A 21,279-nucleotide genomic window follows, 5' to 3' on the forward strand; every position below is an offset into this window, starting at 1 on the left:
GTCTTCCTCTATCTCTTTTTTCAGGGTCCTGTAGTTTTCTGCATATAGGTCTTTTACCTCCTTAGTTAAGTTTATTCCCAGGTATCTTAATTTTTTGGTGCGATAGTAAATGGGATTGCTTTTTTAGTTTCTCTTTCTGTAAGTTCATAGTTGGTGTATAGAAATGCCATAGATTTCATGGCATTAATTTTGTATCCTGCTACACTGCCAAATTCATTTATTAAGTCTAATAGTTTTTTGATGGAGTCTTTAAGGTTTTCTATGTACAGTATCATGTCATCTGCGAATAAGGACAGTTTTACTTCTTCTTTTCCAATTTGGATGCCTTTTATTTCTTCTTCTCTGAAAGCAATGGCTAGTACTTCAAGTACTATGTTGAACAGGAGTGGTGAGAGTGGACATCCCTGTCTTTTTCCTTCAGGGGTTTCTTTGTCTACCCATTTTTAGTCTCACCATTTTTTTATCAAAAATGGGTGTTGGATTTTGATCCATTTCTTCTTGATTCTTACATAAGTTGTTGATTTTTTCCTCCATTCAGTTTATGAACTGGATGACCCTTATTCTGAATTCTTTTTCTGACATATTGTTTGCCTCTGTTTCACTTAGCTGCTTTTCTGACGATTCCTCCTTTTCTTTCCTTCAGGGGTTTCTTTGTCTACCCATTTTTAGTCTCACCAACTGATCTAGGAGCAGCAGCTGTGTGAGCAGCCCACCCCCGTACGAGGGGGTGGTCTGCCGATCCTCAATCGTGGGCAGCTGCTGTTCCTCAGATGGGGGTGGTCTGCCGATCCTCAATCGTGGGCAGCTGCTGCTCCTGTGGCTGGTCCTGTTCTTAGGGGAAATGGTTTTACTTTTTGCCCATTGAGTATGATGTTGGCTGTGGGTTTGTCATATATGGCTTATGTTGAGGTATGATCCTTCTATTCCCACCTTGCTGAGAGTTTTTATCAAAAATGGGTGTTGGATTTTGTCAAATGCTTTTTCTGCATCAATTGATATGACTATGTGATTTTTATCTCTCAATTTGTTTATGTGATGTATCACGTTTATTGATTTGTGGATATTGAACCATCCTTGCATCCCCAGGATAAATCCTATTTGGTCATGGTGTATGATCTTTCTGATGTACTGCTGGATCCAATTTGCTAGAATTTTGTTGAGGATTTTGGCATCTGTGTTCATGAGGGATATTGGCCTGTAATTCTCTTTCATTGTGTTGTCTTTATCTGGTTTGGGTATTAGGGTGATACTGGCTTCATAGGATGCGCTTGGAAGTGTTCCTTCCTCTTGAATTTTTTGGAATAGTGTGAGAAGGATAGTTTTTAGTTCTTTTTCTGAATGTTTGGTAAAACTCCCCTGTGAAGCCATCTGGTCCAGGGTTTTTGTTTGCTGGAAGCTTTTTGATGACTGCTTCAATTTCTTCCATAGTTATCAGCCTATTGAGATTTTTAAAATCTTCCTGAGTGAGTTTTGGAAGGTTGTATTTTTCTAGGAATATGTCCATTTCATCCAGGTTGTCTAGTTTGTTAGAATAGAGTTGTTCATAGTATTTTTTAACAATCCTTTGTATTTCTGTGGGGTGTGTTGTTATTTTGCCTCTTTTATTTCTGATATTGTTTACTTGGGTCCTCTCTTTGCTTCTTAGTGAGCCTGGCTAGAGGTTCATCAATCTTGTTTATCCTTTCAAAGAAGCTCTTGGTTTCATTGATCTTTTGTATTGTTTTTTTTTTTTTTTTTTTGGTCTCTATGTCATTTATTTCTGCTCTGATCGTTATTATATCCTTCCTTCTGCTCACTCTGGCCTTTTCTTGTTGCTCTCTTTCTAATTCTTTGAGTTGTTGAGTTAGATGATTTATTACCATTTTTCTTGTTTTTTGAGGTAGGCCTGTAGAGCTATAAACTTCACTCTCAGGACTGCTTTCATTGTGTCCCTTGGATTTTGGATTGTTGTGTTTTTATTTTTATTAGTTTCCAGGATGTTTTTAATTTCTTCTTTGATCTCTTTGTCAACCCAATCACTGTTTAATAGCATGCTATTCAGCTTCCAAATGTTAGAATTATTTGGGCTGTTTTTATTGTAGTTTATTTCTAATATTATGCCATTGTGGTCTGAGAAAATGCTTGATGTGATTTCAATCTTCTTGAATTTGGGGAGACTTTTTTTGTGATCCAATATGTGGTCAATTTTGAAAATGTCCCATGTGCACTTGAGAATGTATATTCTGTGGTTTGGGGTGAAATGTTCTGAAGATGTCAATTAAGTCCATCTGAGCTAGTGAGTCATTTAGGATTGCTGTTTCTTCGTTGATTTTTTGTCTAGAGGATTTGTCCAATGGTGATAGTGGTGTATTAAAGTCTCCTACTATGATTGTATTGTTGTTGACTTCTCCCTTGATATCTTCCAGGAGTTATTTTATGTATTTGGGTGCTCCTGCATTGGGTGCATATATGTTTATCAGGGTTATATCCTCTTGTTGTATCCATCCCTGTAGTATTATGAAATGGCCTTCCATATCTCTTGTTATGGCCTTCACTTTGAGGTCTATTTTGTCAGATATAAGTATTGCTACCCAGCTTTTTTTTTTCATTTACATTTGCCTGAAAGATATTTTTCCATCCCTTCACTCTCAGTCTGTGTGCATCCCTTGTTCTGAGGTGGGTCTCTGTACATAGCATATGTATGGGTCATGTTTTCCATTCAGCCACTCGATATCTTTTGATTCGAGTCAATTTACATTCAAGGTTATCATTGATAGGTATTTGTTTGTAGACATTTTTATTTTTTGTGCCTGTGTTCCTTCTTTCCTTTTTATTTCTTCTTTTACACCAGTCTCTTTAGCATTTCTTGCATTGCTGGCTTGGTAGCGATAAATTCCCTTAGCCTTTTTTTTGTCAGTGAAGCTCCTTATTTCACCTTCAATTTTGAATGATAGCCTTGCTGGATAGAGTATTCTTGGATTCATTCCCTTTCTTTGCATCACTTTGTAAATTTCCTTTCATTCTTTTCTGACCTGATGTGTTTCTGTTGAGAAATCATTTGATAATCTAATGGGAGATCCCTTGTACGTAACTTTCTGTCTCTCTCTAGCAGACTTTAAGATTCTCTCTTTGTCCTGAACATTTGCCATCATAATTATGATATGTCTTGGTGTGGGTCTTTTTGGGTTCATTTGTTTGGAACTCTCTGTGCTTGTGTGACTTTTTTCTTTGCCTCAGCAGGGAAGTTTTCTGACATCATTTCTTCGAATAGGTTTTCTAACCCTTGTTCCTCTTCCTGTTGTTATGGCACCCCTATTATTCCTATGTTGCTTCGTTTCATGTTGTCCCATTGCTCCCTTAGGCTCTCCTCCTGTCTTTTAATTTTTTTCTCCAATTGCAGTTCAGTTTGGGTGTGTTTTGCTTTCCTGTCTTCTAATTCACTAATTTGGTCCTCCGCTACTCCTAGTTTACTGTTGAAACTTTCCATGGTGTTTTTTATTGCAGCTATATCACTCTTCATTTCTTCTTGATTCTTTCGTAAGTTGTCGATTTTTTCCTCCATTCAGTTTATGAACTGGATGACCCTTATTCTTAATTCTTTTTCTGACATATTGCTTGCCTCTGTTTCGCTTAGCTGCTTTTCGGGCGATTCCTCCTTTTCTTTTCTTCAGGGGTTTCTTTGTCTACCCATTTTTAGTCTCACCAACTGATCTAGGTGTCAAGTCGTGCAGGGGCTGCTCCTTGGGTGGCAGTGGCTTCTTGGGCTGCGGTTGCTCCTCAGGCGGTTGCTGAAGTGGCTGCTCCTCAGGTGGCAGCAGCTCCTCTGGTGGGTGCTGTTCACAGCAGCTGTTCACCAGTCTCCTCTGGCTGGTGGGGGAGGCTTCTTGCACAGCTGCTGGATGCGGGTGGGCTTCTCACATGGCTGCTGCTCCTCGGATCAGGGCTGGCTGCATGCTGCTGCTGTTCCTCAGATGGGGCAGGCTGCTCATGAGGCTGCCACTTCTTGGCCAGGGGCAGGTTTCTTGTTGGGCTGGTCCTCCTTGTACGGGTGCAGGCTCCTTGCGCAGCTACTGCTCCTTGGATGGGGGATGGACTGCATGTGTGGCTGTTGCTCCTCACGTGGGAGTGAGCTGCACGTGCGGCTGCTCCTCCTCAGATGGTGGTGAGCTGCTCACCCAGCTGCTGCTCATCGGTTAGGTGCAGGCTGCATGTGGCTGCTGCTCCTCGGACCAGTGTGGGCTGCACAGGACTGCCACTTCTCAGACGTGGGCGGTCTGCTCGTGTGGCTGCTGCTCCTCAGTCTAGGGAGGACTGCTCAGGTGGCTGCTGCTCCTCAAATAGGGGTGGGCTGCTCACAGCACTGCTGTTCCTTGTACGGAGGTGGGCTGCTCACACAGCTGCTGCTCCTTGAATGGGATAGGCTGCTTGCGTGGCTGCTGTTCCTCAGGCAGGAGTGAGCTGCACATTCAGCTGCCGCTCCTTGGATGGGGCAAGCCGCACACCAAGCTGCTGCTCGTCGGACAGGTGCAGGCTGCAAGTGGCTGCTGCTCCTCGGTCTGGGGTGGGCTGCACAGGGCTGCCACTCCTCGGTCTGGGGTGGGCTGCTCATGTGGCTGCTGCTCCTCAAATGGGGGCGGGCTGCTTGTGGTGCTGCTGTTCCTCGTACAAGGCGGGCTGCTCACACAACTGCTGTTCCTTGGATGGGGGTAGGCTGCTCGTGCAGCTGCTGCTCCTCAGTCCGGGGTGGGCTGCTCGGGCAGCTGCTGCTCCTTGAATGGGGGCAGGCTGCTTGCGGCACTACTGTTCCTCATATTGGGGCAGGTTGCTCACACAGCTGCTGCTCCTTGGACAGGTACACGGTTCAGGCTGCACGCAGCTGCTGTTCCTCAGATGGGGGTGGTCTGCCGATCCTCAATTGTGGGCAGGCTGCTCTTGTGGCTGCTGCTCCTTGCATGGGGTGGGCTGCTTGCATCATTGCTGCTCCTTGGATGGGGGAGTGGGCCACTTATACAGCTGCTGCTCCTTGGATGGGGCAGGCCACATGAGGCTGCTGCTCTTAGGCTTGGGGCAGGCTGCTCGCGGGGCTTCTGCTCCTTGGACAGGAGCAGGCTGCTCACATGTCTGCTGCTTGTGTGGTTGCAGTGCCCTGGGCTAAAGTGTTGGGCCAGTCAGAGGGGAGTGTGCTTCAGAACTCATGGGAGCTTGCGCCTGGCATGGCTGGAGCATTGTTGACCATGGGACCACAGCTGAGGTAGCAGGTTCCTGTCAGGGGTGGCTGTAGAGTCCCAGGTGTTCTCTGAGGGAACCCTAGGTGGAGGTGAGGCTGGGCTCCCAGTTACAGCAGCTCTCCCCTTCAAAAAGGCTAGGCCTCTGAGGACAGGCCAGCCTCCCGGTACTGTTTGCAATGGTAGCAGAGACTGCCTAGTTAGGCAATCCCAGTTAGCCTGCCCCCAAAGGTCCTGCGGGATCTAACTGCCTTACTCACATACACACACACACACCACATGACCACACCCTCCTTCACTCACACTCTCTCCCTCACTGCTGCCTTCTTCCTGCCTCTGTAGTTGCATCTAGGGTGTTATTGACCCCTTCATGGATGGAGTTTCCTCTCCAGGTGTCTGGTTAATGTGCCTCACTCTCTAGCTCCTGGCCAGACAGGATAAAATTCACCTCAACAAGACACAACACAAAAGGAACAAAGCACGGGGGGGAGAAAAATGGCGGCGGAATAGACAGACGTGTTCCGAGCCTTGTCCCGGAGCAGAAAGAAAGAACAGCTGAGGGTCGCACTAGGAGTGTTTGTTGGCAAGTTGGGGGACAGCTGAACTCCAGAAGAAGGTGGGAGACTGCTAGACGGGGTTCCCCTGACCTGGCAGCTCCCACTGCGGCTGGGTCCCCTACCGGAGCTGCGGGCTTGGACACGGAGTCGGCGCCATCTGGAACCGGAAAGTGGAGCTTATCGGAAACCTGAGAATCCACAACTGCGGCACCTACGGAACAGCTGCGAGCCCCAGAACAACGCTCCCCAATTGGCGCAAACACACGGGTTCAGAGGAGCTCTACACTCCACCACGGAAAGGTCAGATTTTGCCTGGGATAAGGTGAGGTCTCTGGTCCCAGCGCGAGAGAGGAACGCGCGTTTTGCGGGAGCTGGAGGACCAGGGAAGTCTGTGCCTAGAAAAATCGGTGGCTGCTGGGGCTGGCGTGATCTGTGAATGTGGAAGGGGATCCTCAGAGCTGCTAACAGAAGGGCTCTCTAAAAAGCAACCCATTTTGATCTGAAGTGCAGGGACACCCTAAGAATTTCAGGGGTGTGCTAGACTTACGCGCAGCCACGGAGTGCGCACACTTGGGCTTTTTCCTCTTGAAATTCTTGCTTCTGATTACTAAGCCCAATTCATAGGTTCACCCAGTTGGGGACACCCTGGGAGACTGCAGGGGAAAGTTGTTTTTCTGGAACCTGGGGATCGGAGCGGGGAGTGACCATCCGAGAGACAGCTCTGAGGCAGCCCACTCCCACAAACCGGTAGTGAGTGCCACAGGGAAAGGAGGCTCTAACACTCCCTAGAGAGGCCATAGATAAACCCGGAAGTCAATCCAGAAACACTGCCACCCAGGGGCTGAATCACAAATTGACTCTTGTGTAATCAAAAATAAAGGAATACGAATTAAGACACACCGCCTGCTTAAAATCAGGACTGGCTTACATCACTGAAGAGCAGTGGAAGCAGGGAACTGCAATACTGTCCGGACTGAGAAACAGGCGTGCCAAACAGAACAACAGAGGAAGTGAATGACCTTCACTACTCCACATTTTATTTTTATTTTTTATTTTTTTATTTTCATTTTTTGCATCTTTTACTCAAGAAACTAATTTTTTTCCTCACTTGATTTTACCTTTTTAATTATTACATTTTTATTTTCAATCCGTATTATTACTACTGCTATTTTATCTTTTTTTTTTTAAGTGTCATTTTATTTTCTCTTCATTTTGTTTTGGGATTAACGTTCTACATTCTATTTTTATCTTTCCTTTAGCATCATTTTACTCTATCTCAAATCTACCTTTATGCCATCACTCTCTTCCTCACTTTTCCCTTTTCAGTATCCTTTTTATCTTACCCCTTTCCTGCTTTAGATTTTCCCTATTCTTTCTGTTTACCCCCTTTTAAAATTTCACCCTACTTATATATCTAATCTCCAATCCCCTGCTCCAAGTCCATACACACCTCTCTCTTCGCTGTCTTAACTATCCAAAAAATTGTTCTTCTCTCTGTCCTTTTGTTGTTGTTCGTTTGAATGTAGATTATATCGAATTTTTATGCTTTTTTGTGAGATTGTTTTGCTTATTCTTCTTTTGTTTATTTTTTTTGTTTGTTTAGTGCTTCTGTTTTCCCTTGCCTCACTCAATATTAGTTGGTGTTGTAGTTTGTATTAATCCCCAGGTACTTGTTGCTGGCATTTGCTGGGATAAGTGATTGTTCTATTGGAGTTTTATCCCCATATATATAGTCTGTTTCCCTTTCTCTCTTAGTCTCTTTCTTGTCTCTCTTACTTTTTTTTCTTCTTTTTTTTCCTTTTCCCAATTTCATTTTGACACCCCCTTTTTTAATTTCTTCTTCTTTCTTTCTTTTTCCTCTTCTTTCTCTACTATCCCCTGATTTGTCTTTCTCTGGTGGTCACCTTTATTGGAGGTTGTTAATATCATGAATACATTTCTGTTCAGTGCCTTGTGTGTTGTACCTGGTAGTGCTGTATTTTGTGCCTTTAAATCGACGCAGGAGAGAGAGAACTACATAACCAGACATCCAGAGAAGAGAGACCATGGGGAGACAAAGACACAGCCCGCATATGAAAGAAAAGCAGGCATCACCAGAAAAGGAAGTAAACGAAATGGAAGCAAGCAACCTTCCAGAAAAAGAATTCAGAGAAATGGTCATAAGGTGGCTGAAAAGAATGGAAGACAAATTCGACAATATGAGCAAGAACCAAGAGGAAATGAAGAAGAACCAAGAAGAAATGAAAAATGACATCGCTGCTGTAAAGAACTCAATAGAAAGCATCAAGAGTAGACTAGAAGAAGCAGAGGACCGCATCAGTGAGCTAGAAGACAAGATGGGAAAAAATACCCAAGTAGCGCAACTTCTAGAAAAAAAAATTAAAAGGCAGGAGGAGAGCCTAAGGGAACTTTGGGACAACACGAAACAAAACAACATCCGCATAATAGGGGTTCCAGAAGGAAAGGAAGCTGAGCAAGGAATAGAAAACCTATTTGAAGAAATAATGACAGAAAATTTCCCTGATATAGAGAAGAAAAAACCCACACAAATCCAAGAAGCTCACAGAGTCCCAAGCAAAATGAACCCCAAAAGACCGACGCCAAGGCACATTATAATTAAATTGGCAAACACCAACGACAAAGTAAGAATCTTAAAAAGCGGCCAGAGAGAGACAGAAAGTTACATACAAAGGAACCCCCATCAGACTAGCAACTGATTTCTCAACAGAAACTCATCAGGCCAGAAGGGAATGGAATGAAATATACAAAGTCATGCAAAGGTAGGGTCTGAATCCAAGAATACTGTACCCAGCAAGGCTGTCAATCAAAGTTGAAGGTGAAATCAGGAGCTTCACAGACAAAAAAGGACTAAGGGAATTTATTACCACCAAACCAGCAATGCAAGAAATGCTAAAGGGTCTGCTGTAAAAAAAAAAAAAAAGAAATAGGAAGCGAAGAAGGAACACATGGGTAAAGAATAGGAATGGCGACAAATAAGTACCTATCAATAATAACTTTAAATGTAAACGGATTAAATGCCCCAATCAAAAGACATAGGGTAATGGATTGGATAAGAAAACAAGACCCATATATCTGCTGTCTACAAGAAACCCACCTCAGAAAAAAAGACGCACACAGACTGAGGGTGAAGGGATGGAAAAAGGTTTTCCAGGCAAATGGAACTGAAAAAAAAGCTGGGGTAGCAATACTTATATTTGACAAATTAGATCTCAAAGTGAAGGACATAACAAGAGATAAGGAAGGCCACTTCATAATACTAAAGGGAGCAATCCAACAAGAAGAAATAACTCTGGTAAACATATATGCACCCAATACAGGAGCAGCCAAATACATAAAAAAAACTCCTAGAGGATATCAAGGGAGAGATTGACAGCAATACAATCATAGTAGGAGACTTTAATATCCCACTATCACCATTGGACAAATCCTCTAAACAAAAAATCAGCAAAGAAACATCAATCCTAAATGACTCACTAGACCAGATGGAATTAATTGACATCTTCAGAACATTTCACCCCAAAGCCACAGAATATACATTCTTCTCAAGTGCACATGGGTCATTTTCAAAGATAGACCATATGTTGGGACATAGGCAAAGTCTCTTCAAATTCAAGAAGATAGAAATCATATCAAGCATCTTCTCAGACCACAGTGGCATAAAACTGGAAATCAACTACAATAAAAACAACCCAAAGAAATCAAACACATGGAGACTAAACAGCATGCTATTAAACCATGACTGGGTTACCAGAGAGATCAAAGAAGAAATAAAAAACATCATGGCAACAAATGACAATGAAAACACTACAATCCAAAATCTATGGGACACAGCGAAAGCAGTCTTGAGAGGGAAGTTCATAGCTCTACAAGCCTACTGCAAAAAACAAGAAACAGGGGTAATAAATTACCTAACCCAACAACTCAAAGAGTTAGAAAAAGAGCAACAAGAAAAGCCCAGTGTAAGCAGAAGGAAGGAAATAATAAAGATCAGAGCACAGATAAACGACATAGAGACCAAAGAAACAATACAAAAGATCAACAAAACCAAGAGCTGGTTCTTTGAAAGGATAAACAAGATTGATGAACCTCTAGCCAGGCTCACCAAGTAGCAAAGAGAGAGGACCCAAATAAGCAAAATCAGAAATGAAAGAGGTGAAATAACAACAGATCCTGCCAAAATCAAAGGATTGTTAAAAAATACTACGAACAACTCTATTCCAACAAACTGGACAACATGGAGGAAATGGACATATTCCTAGAAAAATATAACCTTCCAAAACTCAATCAGGAAGAATCTAAACAGCTCAATATGCCAGTAACTATGGAAGAAATTGAAGCAGTCATCAAAGAGCTTCCGGCAAACAAAAGCCCGGGGCCAGACGGCTTCACAGGAGAGTTTTACCAAACATTCAAGGAAGAACTAAAACCTATGCTCCTCAGACTATTCCAAAAAATTCAAGAGGAAGGAACACTTCCAAGCTCCTTCTATGAAGCCAGCATCACCCTAATACCAAAACCAGATAAAGACAACACAATGAAAGAGAATTACAGGCCAATATCCCTCATGAATGTAGATGCCAAAATCCTCAACAAAATTCTAGCAAATCGGATCCAGCAGTACATCAGAAAGATCATACACCATGACGAAGTAGGGTTTATCCCAGGAATGCAAGGATGGTTCAATATCCGCAAATCAATAAATGTGATACATCACATAAACAAATTGAAAGATAAAAATCACATAGTCATATCAATTGATGCAGAAAAAGCATTTGACAAAATCCAACACCCTTTCTTGATAAAAACTCTCAACAAGGTGGGAATAGAAGGATCATACCTCAACATAATAAAAGCTATATATGATAAACCCACAGCTAACATCATACTCAATGGGCAAAAACTAAAACCATTTCCCCTAAGAACAGGAACAAGACACGGATGCCCACTCTCACCACTCCTGTTTGACATAGTACTGGAAGTATTAGCCATTGCAATTAGACAAGAAGAAGAAATAAAAGATCCAAATTGGAAAAGAAGAAGTAAAGCTGTCCTTATTTGCAGATGACATGATATTGTACATAAAAAACCCGAAAGACTCTATCAAAAAACTAACAGACTTAATAAATGAATTCGGCAAGGTAGCAGGATACAAAATTAACGCCAAGAAATCTATGGCATTTCTATACACTAACAGTGAACTTACAGAAAGAGAGACTAAAAAAGCAATTCCATTTTCCATCACACCAAAAAAATTAAGATACTTAGGAATAAACTTAACCAAGGAGGTAAAAGACCTATATGCGGAAAACTACAGGACACTGAAAAAAGAGATAGAGGAAGATGTAAACAGATGGAAGAACATACCATGTTCATGGATTGGTAGAATCAACATTATCAAAATGTCCATACTACCCAAAGCAATCTATAGATTCAATGCACTCCCCATTAAAATACCAACAGCATATTTCACAGACCTAGAAAGAACTCTCCAAAAATTCATCTGGAATAAAAAAAGACCCCGAATAGCCACAGCAATCCTGAGAAAGAAGAATAAAGTAGGAGGGATATCAATACCAGATTTCAAGCTGTATTACAAAGCCACTGTCCTCAAAACAGCCTGGTACTGGCACAAGAACAGACATATAGATCAATGGAATAGAATAGAGAATCCAGATATCGACCCAAACCAATATGCGCAATTAATATTTGACAAAGGAGGCATGAGCATACAATGGAGTCAAGACAGTCTCTTCAATAAATGGTGTTGGGAAAATTGGACAGATACATGCAAAAAAATGAAACTAGATCACCAACTTACACCATACACAAAAATAAACTCAAAATGGATACAGGACTTAAATATAAGACGGGAAACCATAAAAATACTAGAGGAATCCTCAGGCAGCAAAATCTCAGACATATGCCAAAAGAACTTTTTCAGTGATACTGCCCCTAGGGCAATGGAAGCCAAAGGGAAAATAAACAAATGGGACTACATCAAAATAAAAAGCTTTTGCACAGCAAAAGAAACCATCAACAAAACAACAAGAAACCCCACTGTATGGGAGAACATATTTGCAAATGGTATCACAGATAAAGGTTTAATTTCCAACATCTACAGGCAGCTTATACAACTTAATAAAAGGAAGATAAATGATCCAATAAAAAAATGGGCAACGGACCTAAATAGAATCTTTTCGAAAGAAGACAGAAGGAAGGCCAAGAGACACATGAAAACATGCTCAAAGTCACTTATTATCCGAGAGATGCAAATCAAAACGACAATGCGATACCATCTCACACCTGTCAGAATGGCTATCATCAACAAATCAACAAACGACAAGTGTTGGCGAGGATGCGGAGAAAAAGGAACCCTTGTGCACTGCTGGTGGGAATGCAGACTGGTGCAGCCACTGTGGAGAACAGTATGGAGTTTCCTCAAAAAACTGAAAATGGAACTCCCATTTGACCCAGTAATCCCACTCCTAGGAATATATCCTAAGAAACTAGAAACACCAATCAGAAAGGATATATGCACCCCTATGTTCATAGCAGCACAATTTACAATAGCTAAGATTTGGAAACAGCCTAGGTGCCCGTCAGCAGATGACTGGATCAGAAAACTATGGTACATCTACACAATGGAATACTATGCTGCCATAAAAAAGAAGGAATTACTACCATTTGTAGACACCTGGATGGAATTAGAGAACATTATGCTAAGTGAAATAAGCCAGTCAATGAAAGAAAAATACCACATGATCTCACTCATTTAGGGATAATGAAAAACATTATAAACTGATGAACCAAAAGATAGTTACAGAGGCAGTAAAGCATCAAACAGAGTGTCTAATTACAGCGGTAAGGTTAGGGAGAGGTGGGGGAAATAAGAGATCAACTGAAGGACTTGTATGCATGCATATAAGAGTAACCAACGGATGCAAAACATTGGGGGGTGAGGGCAGGTATGGGAGTGGGGTGGGGGGGGGCAATGGTAAGATATGTACACATATAATACCTTAATAAAAAATTTGAAAAAAAAAAAAAGAAACAAAGCACGAGTATACTCACGACACCAATGATGCCACTATAAGTAACCACCTGAGAAAAGAGAATTAGGGAAAAGAAGAGCACAAATGATATCAAAGAGAGAAAAAAAAGATGACAGAAAACAAAAAGGAAGAAAAGGGAGAATTTATATATATATTTATAATAAATTTACAAAAAATTGATTTCAAAAATAGTATAAAAATAAAAAAATAGCAAATAAAAATAAAATAAAAAAGAGTGATGGAAAAATAATGCAAAAAGAAGTAGAAAATAAAGCAACAAATAAAAACAGGGAAACAAAGAAAAAGAAGAAGAAAAAGAGATAAAATAATAAAAAAAATAAAAATGAAAAAGTGAAGTGTCGTTCTTTTGGCTGGCTTAAGATCCCAGTCTTCTGTACTATCTTTAGTCCAGTCCCTTTGGACTCTCAGGGACTATTTAAATTTTTTAAAAATACTTTGTACTAATTCAGGGTGGGATCTGGTTGTGGCTGTATTCGTTGCCTAGAAACTGGAGGGAGGGGCTATCCTTTTAGGACAAAATGGCTACCCAGGTCCTGGGCTCAGATATGACTCAGCGCCAGACTCGCTGCCACTTTTCCTAGAACCCTTCCTCTCCCCAGACTCTAAGAGTCTGCACCTTCTCCCTCACCTCAGCCACAAGTAAGTGTCTGTATCTGAAAGGTCCTATGAACTAGGTTCAGTGAAGAAAGGCTCAGGCCACAGAGAGGGGAAAGACTAGGCCTCTGTGCGCTCCTCTCCTGCCAGTGCTGCGTGGTTGGGCCAGCCCTTCAGGCTGCACCCTCTGGGTTCAGCCTTCTGTGACTGTGGACCCAGTTCTAGAACCCCCTGCAGTCCAGCAGTCCCATGGCCCTTCTTTCCACAGTCAGACTCTGTGCCTGTCCCCAGGGATGTGACTTGGTGCTGTGCGGATTCCCTGTGACCCTCTGGGCTCAGAGGTCTGGCAGACTCTCCTGCCTAGAACCTTGATTTTACTTTTTTCCAGGGATCCTATGCATTTCCTGGCTGCAAACTGTCTCATCCACCGAGTCTCCTTTGCCAATTTGGGTTGAATGTTATTCGTTTCAGCTGTTCATTCTGTCTGCTCTGGGACAAGGCTCAGGACACGTCTGTCTATTCTGCCACCATTTTGTCTCCCTTCCTCTCAAACAAATGCAGGAAAAGATATCAAATATCTGCAGTTTTCAATCACACACCAAGATACTTCTGGTCAAATGGTCTCTGTCTTCTTCTGTATCAACATGGTCACATCTATAGGAGGATGGCCCCCGGATCTCTGCATTATCCTTCTAATCATCAATCTGATGGAGCTTAATTCCTTCCTCCAAAGCAAGCTTTGCCCTGGTCACTCCTCAAAGTTAAATTCTATATAAAAGGAATCTAAAGGCCATCAGACCAGTAACACAACATCCAGAGAGCCTTGCCTTGTCTCCCTTCTCTCCTTTCCCTTTTAAAGCCAGAGGTAGTATGACAAGTTCCAGAGAGTTTTTGTCCATATACATGGACAAATGAGGCATACGATACATATTCTATTGCAACTTTCCCCCCATGATATATATGTACACATCTTTCCATAAACAGCACATGTAGATAGATCCCTCTCTTTGGGATGGTAATAATGCCTTGTTTCCACTGTGTGATATGCCATGATTTCTCTATCCAGTCTCAGCTCATTCATTTCCTCAGTCTTGTTACTAAACTTTACCACAACCAAAACAAAACAAAACAAAAATGAGAGTGAGAGAGAGAATGATATACATAATATTCACTTCAAGAAAGCTTTACCATGAACTCAGATTGTTTAGAAAAGGCAGGAAGCCAGCAGCCTCATATTAATTTTTCAGAGGAAATAGCAAAGGCTCTGTAAAAGATAACACTGCTTTTCAGAACTGCTAGGAATGGCAAATAATGCACATCTAGATCCTTCTTCTGTGATCTCATGAAGACACTAGCAGTCTGGCCTTGAGGTGGCACCTGTCAGCACAGCCTACAGGGCCTTCCCAAGCTCAGGCCCACTCTGATGACAGCATCAGCATAGAGGGAGGGTTATGCAAGAGAAAGGGGAAACATATTTCTCTTATGACACACTGGGGAAGAGGGAGAATAAATGAGGTTGAATACACACTTCCTTTATGATGTTTTCTGAGGCAATATAAATCTTCAAAGGCAAACACAACATTCCCCAGTCCAAGCCAGGCACACTAATGTAATAAAAATAGTGTAGCAGATATAAGTACTTCTTTAGTACCCATTTTTTTTGTTTGTTTGTTTTTTGTTTTTGTTTTTTTGTTTTTAATGAGGGACCACAAGGATACAGAGAAGTATGTAACCCAACCATGCCCTGAAGAGACTTCCCTATGTAGATGCTTGAGGTTTTTGGGCAAAGTTCAAGACAACAACAACTGAAGGCAGGGATTACTAGTTGCACAGTGCCTGGAAAACCCAGGAGTTCTATGGGACTGTGAGAGGATATCTGAGGATGGTGTGTAGGAGCACTAGAGGCCTTTCATGTGAACACAGTGCACTGTTCTTGGTAGACTCTCAGTAAGTGCACCAGCCCACAGTTGTGCAGAGGAGGGCATGGCTGACTGAATCATTCTATCCAGTTTCCTAGTATTAGCACAGCTGGGACATGGTACTCAGTTGAATTTATATTTTTGCTGCTGATAGTCTTAAATCAGATCTTATCCTAGATATAGTAAATGTATAAGTGTATCATTTACAGAAAATTTATCTAGAGATAAGTTATAGTCTAAGTTGGGATTCCAGGATGTTGGCAGATTAGCTGGAAGCTACACTGACCTTCTCCCAGGACCAAACTGGATTTATAACTAAAATATAAAAAAATCATACTGAATAACCAACTGAAGACTAAGTGGAGAGAAGCCTTATAACCAACAACTTAAAGAGGATGCCACATCGAGACTAGTAGGAAGGGTGGAGGCCCAAACGTGCTGACAGGGATCCCACAGGCAGCAGCTAAAATTCTGGAGGGATATCTCAGCTGTAGGGGGTTCTCCCTGAGAAGTCTAAACTCCAAGCTGGGATCCCCAGCCCAGAGCACCAAAACCAGGAAATGTGCCCACATAACTTCTGGCTGTGGAAAGCAGCAGGGTTTCTGTCCTCCAGTGAAAGGTGGCTAGAAATGCAGACACCGTCATGAAGTGCCAATACACAAAATTTTGTTTGCTTAAAGTTATCCTGGGTTCTGGTATAGGGAGGGCAGAGTGGACTAGAGCTATGTGAGGAGAGTCTTGGTTGGTGACTCTGGGGAGAGAGATTGAGGTGACAGCCACCTGGATCCCTAAGTTGAGTCATTCCCGCATACTGCAGAAACCATATTTCTCAGGCAGACCCTTCCCATCCATGCAGCATTAGCCTGGGAAGGGGAGCAATAGCCCACCCATTGGAAACCCTCTCACCCCACCTATGGAGTTTACACTGAGCTCTACAGCCAGAGTCTCAGTTAAATGACTGAGACTAATAGCCTGAAGGCAGAGGCAAATCTCTGGGTGCTTTGACTCTTTGCCTGACCTGCTCCTGGACTCAGGACTAGTAAAAGCAGTCCTTGGTGCACAGCTTGGTCCTTTCCACATGCACCCAGGCTCAGTAGAGGAATGTACAAACTGTGGATCACTGATAGCTCCAAACAGGTTACCTGAAGTTGGCCACTGGGTGTATTAATTGTGGGCCTCTTTGGAGTGACTCTAGTGTAAGCTAGTCACAGACAGCTTCTGACATTGGCCTGCACTTGAGTCCCTCCAAAGAGACCCAGAGTCAATACACCAAGTGACCAACTTCAGACAACAAAAGAGCAGAATCCAATAAGCTTCACAAGCAGCATATCCACAGAGAGATCTCAGCGGACACCAAGGACTGCTGAGGCAAATTCCACTTCATGTGATCAGCACCTGCACACCATGTTGGGGGTTGAACCTCACAGTCAGCCCAACTAAGGGTCAAGGCCACACACAAATGGGCCAACAGTAATCAAGACTCAATTGCAAAAAGAGGGCCCACACAACTGCACGCAAGAGACATTCTTAGAGCATTCAATTGTGGTGATCAGAGAGACTGTGACACTGTGCCCCACAGGACCCCTACTACATAAGGCCACCCTACCAAGACTGGGAATCATAGCAGATCTACATAATACATAGAAACAAACACAAATAGGCAGTCAAAGGGGTAGACAAAGAAATGGGCCCCAAATGAAGGAACAAGAAAATTCTCCTCAAGAAGAGCTAAATGAAGAGATGTAAGCAATTTATCAGATAGAGTTCAGGGTAATGATTGTAAGGAGGCTCAACAGCATGAAAAAGGATATAGAAACAATGAAAAAGGATCAGTCAGAAAATAAGAATGCCATATTTGAAATAAAGACTACACTGGAAAAAATAAACAGGAGGGTTAATGAAGCAAAGGATTGAATCAATAATTTGGAAGATAGGTAGAAAAAAACACCCAATCAGGGGAAAAAAAAAAAGACTTTAGAAAATGAGGATAGTTTAAGGGACCTTTGGAACAACATTCACATCATAGAAGTACCAGAAGGAGAAGAGATAGAACAAGGGATGGAAAACCTATTTGATTAAATAATTTCTGAAAACATCCGTAACCTGGTAAAGGAAAAAGACATACAAGTCCAGGAAGTGCAGAGAGTCCCAAACAATATGAATCCAAAGAGGCCCACACATAATAATTTTTTAAAATTTTATTGTATTGTGACAATATTACAGATGTCCCCCAATTTTCCACTCCTTAATCCCCTCCTTCTCTCAGCCCCTGCCCCATGCCAGGCCTTTACTACACTATTGTCTGTGTCCATTGGTTATGCGTTTATATATAAAAGTTCTTTGGTTAATTTCTTATTGTCTTCCCCCTCCCCTCTGAGATATGTCAGTCTGTTCCTTGCCTCCATGCCACTTGGCCTATTTTGTTTGTCAGTTTATTATATTCAGTAGATTCCACTTATAAGTGATATTGTGTAATATTTCTCTTTTCTGACTGGCTTATTTCACTCAGCATAATACTATCCAGCTCCATCTATGCTATCACAGAGGTTAAGAAATCCTTCTTTTTTGCTGCTGTATAATATTCCATTATATAAATTTACCACTGCTTTTTTATCCATTCATCTACTGATGGGCACTTGGGCTGTTTCCAGATCTTTGCTATTGTAAGTAAAGCTGCTATGAACATAGGGGTGCATATATTCTTTCTGATTGGTGTTTAGGGCCTCTTAGGCTATATTCCTAGAAGTGGGATTGCTGGGTTTAATGGTAGTTCCATTTTTTCATTTTTTGAGTAAATTCCATACTGTTTTTCATAGTGGCTGCACCAATCTGCATTTCCACCAACATTGTACTTAGATTCCCTTTTTCCATATCCTTGCAAGCACTTGTTTTCATCATAATTAAAATGCCAAAAGTTAAAGACAATTGTAAAAGCCACAAGAGAAAGACAGTCAGTTACCTACAAGGGAACTCCCATAACACTGTCAGCTGATTTCTCAACAGAAACATTTCAGGTCAGGAGGCATTTGCATGAAATATGCAAAGTGATGAAAAGCAAGGACCTACAACCAAGGCTACTAGATGTGGAAGAAGGCCCTAGATGGTTTGTTTCAGTGGATAGAGCCTCGGTTGAAGGCTCGATTCCTGGTCCTGGTCAGGCACATGCAGGAGGCAACCAATCTATATGTCTCTCTCACATCAATGTTTCTGTCTCTGTGTCTTTCCTGTTCTCTAAAAATCAATGGGAAAATATCCTCAGGTGAGGATTAACAACAACCAAAAAAAAAAAAAAAAGTGGAATAATAAGAAAAATCACAAGAGGAACATAGTTAAAAATATAAACTGGCAATAAATACTTACCTATCAATAATCACTTTAAATATAAATGGCTTAAATGATCCAATAAAAAGACATAAGGTAGCTGAATGGATAAGAAAATAAGACCCATGTATATGCTGTCTTCAAGACACCCACCTCAGAATGAAAGATACACACAGACTAGAAGTATAAGAATGGAAAAAGATATTTCATGCAAATGGAAAGGAAAAAAAGCTGGGATAGCAATACTTATATTTGACAAAATAGATTTTGAAACTGAGGCTATAATTAGAGACACAACAGAATGATCAAGAAATCACTCAAACAAGAGGATATAACATTGTAACATTTATGCACCTAACATAGGAGCACCTAAATATGTAAAGCAAATTTTGATGGACATAAAGGAAGAGATTGACAATAATACAGTTATAGTAGGGTATTTTAACACCCCATTGACATCAGTGGATAGATCTTCCATACTGAAAATCAACAGAGATGGTGACCTTAAATGACGCACTAGATCAACTGAATTTAATTGATATTTTCAGAGCATTTCACTCCAAAGCAGCAGAATATACATCCTTAAGTGCCCATGGAACATTTTCTAGGATAGACCACATGTTAGACACAAAACAAGTCTATATAAATTTAAGAAGATTGAAATCCTATCAAGCCTCTTTTCTAACCATAACTTGAAATCAATCACAAGAAAATTGAAAAACACAAAGAAAATGGAAGCTAGATAACGTATTACTAAACAGTGAATGGGCAAATAAGGATATCAAGGAAGAAATCAAAAGACACCTTGAAACAAATGAAAATGAGAACACAACTACTCAAAAATCTGTGGGACAATGGGATAGCAGAACTAAGAGGGAAATTCATATCATTATAGGTCTTTCTCAAGAAACATGAAAAATCTCTAATAAACAATCTAACTTTACACTTAAAGAAACTGGAAAAAGAACAAACAAAGCACAGAGTGAGTAGAAGGAAGGAAATAATAAAGACCAGAGCAGAAATAAATGAAATACAGTCTAAAAATCCTATATAATAAAAGCCCAATGACCGAATGGTGGAATGACCAGAACAACCAGTTGGCCAGTCACTATCACACACACTGACCACCAGGGGGGAGACGCCCAATGCAGGAGCTGCCCCCTGGTGTTCAGTGTGCTCCCACAGTGGAAGTGCTGCTCGGCTGACCAGGATGAGCGGTGCTCCCACAGCAGGCTAATTCCCGCAGGCCATGCCCCCCCACCAGTGCACGATTCCCATGCACCGGGCCTCTAGTACAATATAAAACATTAATGAGGTCAATAGCTGATTTTTGGAAAGGTAAACAAGATTGATAAACAAGATTGATAACTCATCAAGAAAAAAAGAGAGGGGACCAAATAAATAAAATCAGAAATTAAACAGGAGAAGTAGCAACTGACACCAAATATATACAAAAGATTATAAAAAAATATTACAACTATATTCCAATAAATCTGGAAGAAATGGATAAGTTCCTAGGAACATACAACCTTCCAAAACTAAATCAGGAAGAATTAGAGGATATGAATAAACAGATTACAACTAGTGAAATTGAAGCAGTAATCATAATTTAAAAAAAACCCAAACACCTCCCAACAAACAAAAGCCTGGCTAAATGGCTTTACAAGTGAACTTTACCAAACATTCAAAGAAGACTTAATACCTATCCTCAAATTATTGCAAAAAATTCAAGAGAAAGACTTCCAAACTTTTTTTACAAGGCAAGCATTATCCTAACTCCAAAACCAGATAAAGACACAAGAAAGAAAGACAATTATAGCCCAATTCCTGTATAACATAGATGCTAAAATCCTCAACAAAATATTAGAAAACAGAATATAGCATTGCATTAAAAAGATCATACACCATGATCAACTGGGACTTATTATTGGGATGCAAGGTTGCTACAACATTCAAAAAACAATAAACATGATAAACCATATAAACAAAATAAAGGATAAAATCACATGACCATATCAATAGATGCAAAAAAAGCATTTGATAAAATTCAGCACCAATTTATAATAAAACTATAGTCTAAATTGTTTCAAACAAGCGCACATAGAGAAAAAATTAACATATTCTTTATCTTTTAGGTCAAAATTACATTATTATGGGCCAAGTGGGTGAAAATGGGCGAGGCAAAATCATGCCCAACAGCTTTGTCATGATGTTGAAGATGAAGAATCAGAAGTTACTGAATGCCTTGTAAAACAAGCAAAGTTAACAGTGAAATGTGTTCATTTAAGCTTCATTCTGTCATTGCCTTTGAAAGATCTATTTTTCTCAGTACAAAAACAATCTTATAACATTAAATATTGAATATTCAGAAAGATTGACTCTTCAGAGAGGTAGGTGTGCTGGAAGTTCCATGCCTGCATCGAGAGAAGCAGATATTGTAGTGCAGTGACAGGAACCTAATGGCATCGAGTGGTGACAGTTGAAAGCAGTTTATACATGCCTCTAAAGGGGTATTTTAGAAATGAGTTTGGTGAAGATGTAAAAATGGAGATTTTATAAGTGCAATATTTGCTTCAAGATGTTATATTCT

General features: G+C 41.1%; 1 protein-coding gene across 1 annotated transcript in view; it reads left to right on the forward strand.

Moving 5' to 3' along the window:
* LOC308241167 (procollagen C-endopeptidase enhancer 2-like) overlaps nucleotides 1-20,940 on the forward strand; it is a gene marked incomplete at both ends in the record, with an annotated part of 76,452 nt that extends 55,512 nt beyond the window's left edge. Inside the window, one exon of the mRNA XM_080654658.1 lies at nucleotides 20,825-20,940. Within this exon, the coding sequence (XP_080510784.1) occupies nucleotides 20,825-20,940 (116 nt within the window). The remainder of the gene's footprint in view (nucleotides 1-20,824) is intronic.
* Nucleotides 20,941-21,279: the final 339 nt, after the last annotated feature.

This window comes from Plecotus auritus (genome assembly GCF_963455305.1).
Source record: "Plecotus auritus genome assembly, chromosome: 2".
NCBI lineage: Eukaryota > Metazoa > Chordata > Mammalia > Chiroptera > Vespertilionidae > Plecotus > Plecotus auritus.